Here is a 4,683-nt window from a genome sequence, read left to right on the forward strand (position 1 = left end):
TCCCATGGATTCATTACCCTAAACATGAGAATGAGCCATTCCCTAGTAAAAGGAGGGGAATGGAAAAGCCCCTATTTCCATTTTCTACTTCTATCAATCCAATTCTTATTCTCATTCCTAAGATTACTAGGTTGGTTGATAGAATGAGAGTAAGGAATGAGAAAGAGATTGAAAATGGGTGTTTGGTTTGGGGATTAATGGTGGGTCTCATGGATTCATTACCCTAAACATGGGAATGAGTCATTCCCTAGTAAAAGGAGGGGAATGAGAAAGTCCCCATTTCCATTCCCTACTTCTATTAATCCAATTCTTATTCCCATTCCTAAGGTTACTAGGTTGGTTGGATGGAATGAGAGTAAGGAATGAGAAAGGGATTGAAAATGAGTGTTTGGTTTGGGGATTAATGATGGATCCCATGGATTCATTACCCTAAACATGAGAATGAGTCATTCCCTAATAAAAGGAGGGAAATAGAAAAATCCCCATTTCTATTCCCTACTTCTATCAATCCAATTCTTATTCCCATTTCCTGACCTCCTCCTCCGAAACCTCCCGTTCGTGAAAACCATCTACCAAATCCCTCCTCTGCGCCACCCGCACCTAGCCTCCTCCACTCCTCCCTGCCCGTCTAGCTTTCTCCTCCGTTCCTCCACATCGCCTGCGACCTAACTTCCTTCACACAAAGGGGTCTTGCCGTTGCAAGAGATTTCGTCGTTCCTCGCCGCGAAGCTGTCTTCGCACAAAGGGGTCTCGCCGTTCCTCGTAGATGCACCGTTCCTCCTTGCGACGCCGTCCTTCGCACAAAGGGGTTCGCCGGTAATTAAGAAGCTCCTTCAGTACGAGAATAGACGTTCGCTTTTCCTTTTCTCATTGCGATTCTGGGGTTTTTTTTTTTTGATCTGTGTTATAGCTGGCACGGTTAGCTAATTCTGTTATTGTTTGTCTTCCTCCTCGTCTCCGTTGTTCTCGCGTGGACCTCGCATCCCATCATCAGAGCTAACTGCCATCTGTTATCTCCATCGCCCGCAACCCTCTCGTGGCCATCGTCGACGTCAGGTAGGTGCACCGAACGCATATTGCCTTCAGATCCATTTCGATCGGATCGTGGAATGATTTTGATTTGCCATGGAGTGCGGCAGGGACTAGGAGAGGAGTTACGACGCCCACATCGCAGGGTCACTTCGCTATGCTAGCGGCACCTTCTCGGAGAGGATGTCGGATCTCCTCCACGCTGTCAAGGGCAAGGACACCCTACTCTTTCATTGCACCCTCGCCCAGGTCGTCCCTTTTCTTCTCTTGTCAATTGTTGTGGCTTTTCGCTTACCTAGTCCAGATTCTTTCGCTTGCCAAATGATCTGGAGATTCTTGATAATAATTATATGGCCTGGTAACTTTGAGAAGGGTTGGTATTTGCTTAGACATAACTTGATTGTTTCTGTTTATTAAACTTGCCTGTTGTCTTGTAGCAAAGCATAAGCTAAGTCAATGTTGTTTTATCATTCCATGATACATATCTGATAGGCTTTGATGTAATCTTAGAAATTTTCAGTTTATTGTGTAGGCTTATGTTAATATACTACATCTAGTTTTTCACCCTGTTCCTTTGCTGGGATTTAATCATGAGAGATGGTTCTTGTGTGAATTGAATTTTCTTAGTACTTATTAGATTCTATTTTGGCATGCTTTTGACAAGTGCTCTTCTTATGTAGGTTAGACACCTCGTCTTATGCTCCTCATGACCTGTGGCTATGGAAATGCCCACTAATTTTAGTGCTTCTAATCAGGACATGCAACAGGTATTTTGGTCTTAGATTCCTTGCATTTGTAATCTTTGTGTCTAGTATTTCTTGATATTCTAGTCTGACCATTTGACATGTCTTTTTACTAAATGATTAATTGTTTAGCAGACTTAATTTATTGGTTGAATTTAAAATAATGAGAGTTGATGGAAATTGATCATGCTTATAAAATTTATGACTTTTAAAGCACGTTATGCATTCTATATTGTGTATTAAGATGCATTTTTAGGTTTATATCGTTGTACTAGTTAAGCTTATTGATTAACTTTTTTGGTGTTATTTGGTATTAACATAAATTGATTATGTTGGCAAAGGCTTTGGAAGTTATTGCCAAGGCCCTGGGTTCAACATCCTCTTCACCGTAATGGGGGCTTGCTTTCATTTATATTATCATTAAAAGGTCCATTTTTAATGATCTATACATCTATACTTTTAAAACATAGAAGCTTATGCATCAAAAATTTCTGGAACATAACTAAATAAACAAAAATGCTTGGTCTACTTGTGAGATCATGATACATGAGTTATTTTAGCTAATAGTTCACTGAGGAAGCCACATGTGTTGAGAGACGATGCTTATCACAAGGGTTGGAGATTAGAGTGATAAGTCATTGAATGTTGTGACTGACTGACTGCTGGTGAATGCTTATTATACTGGTGACAATGGGAAGAACAGATGCAATCAGAATTTATTTAGCATAGTGGATTCTGGATCCAATATCAATGTTCTATAGTTGTTGTTTACTGGAATGTTACCATTAGCAATAGGACAAAGATGAAGCCGTCAAGAGGCTGACATTGTCCTGGGTTTTACTATTAAGCACAACCTTAGGTTGTCAATGATGGAGCTTTGGCAACAAGAAGTAAATATCATGGCCAATTTCTCTTCAGGTGATGTTGTGTCAGGATAGTCTTGCAATTGCATTCATGTCAAACTGGTAAGGCTTCTTCCCTACAGCATGTTCAGCATATTCTTTGAAAAACATTGTGCTTTGATTTCTCATGAAAGTGAAAGTTATTACTGTCTATATTGTTGTGCTTAGCAAATGTCAAGCTTATTTGAACCTTTTGTTGTTAGCCTGGAGAAGATTAAAAGAACTGATAACATTTTGGTAGTAAATTGATTGTGTTCTGTGTAGCTTTGTTGATGCATGTAAGATTAGAGATGAATATGCCATAGTAGTGAAATGGAATATCCATCTGACAAAAGATTTGTGCAATCTACATGAGAATCAGCCAGGACCATTCCCTGAAAAACTATTGATACGACCTTGAACTATCAATATTACAAGTACTAAAATAAAGTTGATTTGAACTAGAGGTACTACATTCTTTTTGTAAATTAATAGAATTCACTAGTTAGATGGATTGGATCAAGATTTGTAAATTAATTGTGTAAATTAATAGAATGGAAAGAACATAAATCAAACAAAAGAAAACAAAGAATAAAACCATTGTCCTTGTTAGGAGGTCATGGATTCGATAGCCTGATGGCTCATCAGTTTGCCTTTGGATGAATAATAGTAGTAGATTTTGCAAGAGAATTTAAGTAGTATTTGAATACGAAATGGATTTACTTATAATTATATGCTCTTGTAGTTGATTTTGTTGTCTAAGGAGATGAACACATAAAATATCTGTGAATTAAGTAACTTTCTCAAGATTTGATCTTATCTAATGTGTTGTTTTGTATTTGCTTTTTAATACAACAGTATTTGGATGAGAATAAACAGTTGATTCTAGCTATTTAGACAAGCAAAATGCTGGGAAAGCTGAAAAATGCGCCGAGTAAGTCCAATTTTCACAGATAATAGACAGACGAGATTATTGTGAAATTTAAAATGAAACATGTTGAAGGTTTATCGTAAAAACTTGTGTTAAATACAGAAGAAACAAAATCTTACGATAGAAAAATATACACATGATGTTGCTAGATTTCTTATGTCCTTAAAAACTTGTTTACATATACATGGAAATAGATCTTATGTTAGCATGCATGGAACTATATAAGGGGATTCTTTTCATTTCCAATTGCAGGAACCAGGCTAGATATTTCCAGTTCAGATCCTTTGTTCTCAAATTTTTCTGTCCCCGTGCTCTCTGCCGATCGGACGGACTAGATTACATCTCAAAGCATCATGACATCTTTAAGATGTGCACAGTATCCTCGTGATGTGCAAGACATCCTTGAGATGTAATCTGATCTGTCCGATCGACAAGGGGACACGAGGACAGAAAAATTTGAAGACAAGGGATCCGAACTCAGATATTTCAGAGGAATCTCATGAACCTTGCGCCCATTGCAGAGATAGTCAACAAGTTTCAACCATGACTCAACTATGCATGATCATTGTGATCAATTAATTGAGAATTCTCCTTTCCAAAAGTGATTTTTAGTAGAGGGTAGAATCTTGAAAATCTTGATAAGAATAAGACAGTCTTGTGCAATGTTTTTTTTTATATTGAAAATAAGTGTGCTTGTTTACTTGTTTTATCACTTGTTTTCTCAGATCTTAAGAACTAGTGATATATGTAAGTTGCTTTATCTTAATTATAATATAATAATTTAATATGTATATATTGATTATGTGACATGTTTTATCTTAATTATAATTTTCTTCGTTGCAGATGAATATTGAAAGAAACTAAAAATGAGGTTTTTATTTTGCTAAGAAGGATACTCATATTTTCGAGACGATGCAATATTACTAGAAAGATTTAATCCAAGACGCATGATATGTTAGAACTAATATGCATGTCTAGTATGCAAAGTTTTTGCTTTTATATTCATTTAACATGGATCCAAAGTTTGTGAATTATGTCTACATATTTTTTGTTTGAATTGTATGACACATTTATGGTTCAATAGTAAAAAATTTGATGA

General features: G+C 36.8%; 1 protein-coding gene across 7 annotated transcripts; it reads left to right on the forward strand.

Annotated features, from left to right (window-relative positions):
* Positions 1–499: 499 nt before the first annotated feature.
* On the forward strand, positions 500–4,683 carry LOC122041801. 7 transcript variants are annotated; one of them, XR_006129081.1, is made up of 6 exons: positions 500–816; positions 995–1,056; positions 1,140–1,278; positions 1,710–1,796; positions 3,512–3,587; positions 4,428–4,683. XR_006129081.1 is itself a non-coding variant. In XM_042601620.1 (5 exons), the coding sequence occupies exons 1-5, from the start codon at positions 767–769 to the stop codon at positions 4,429–4,431; spliced, it is 342 nt and encodes a 113-aa protein (XP_042457554.1). In that variant the 5' UTR covers positions 500–766; the 3' UTR covers positions 4,432–4,683. The 7 variants fall into 7 exon arrangements, 3 of the variants coding, with proteins under 3 accessions (XP_042457554.1, XP_042457553.1, XP_042457552.1); XR_006129080.1 differs by lacking the exon at positions 4,428–4,683 and adding an exon at positions 3,837–4,293; XR_006129083.1 differs by lacking the exon at positions 4,428–4,683 and having other exon boundaries at positions 1,715–1,796; positions 3,512–4,293.

Source organism: Zingiber officinale, chromosome 2A (assembly GCF_018446385.1).
Source record: "Zingiber officinale cultivar Zhangliang chromosome 2A, Zo_v1.1, whole genome shotgun sequence".
In the NCBI taxonomy this organism is placed as follows: domain Eukaryota; kingdom Viridiplantae; phylum Streptophyta; class Magnoliopsida; order Zingiberales; family Zingiberaceae; genus Zingiber; species Zingiber officinale.

Bases quoted from the DNA above. Each gene is read 5' to 3' on its own strand.
- LOC122041801 (XM_042601618.1), top strand. From the start codon at position 767: ATGCACCGTTCCTCCTTGCGACGCCGTCCTTCGCACAAAGGGGTTCGC. The intron at 817-994 runs GTAATTAAGAAG...TCCCATCATCAG, and splicing joins TCGCACAAAGGGGTTCGCCG to AGCTAACTGCCATCTGTTAT. The intron at 1,279-1,709 runs GTCGTCCCTTTT...CTTCTTATGTAG, and splicing joins TTCATTGCACCCTCGCCCAG to GTTAGACACCTCGTCTTATG.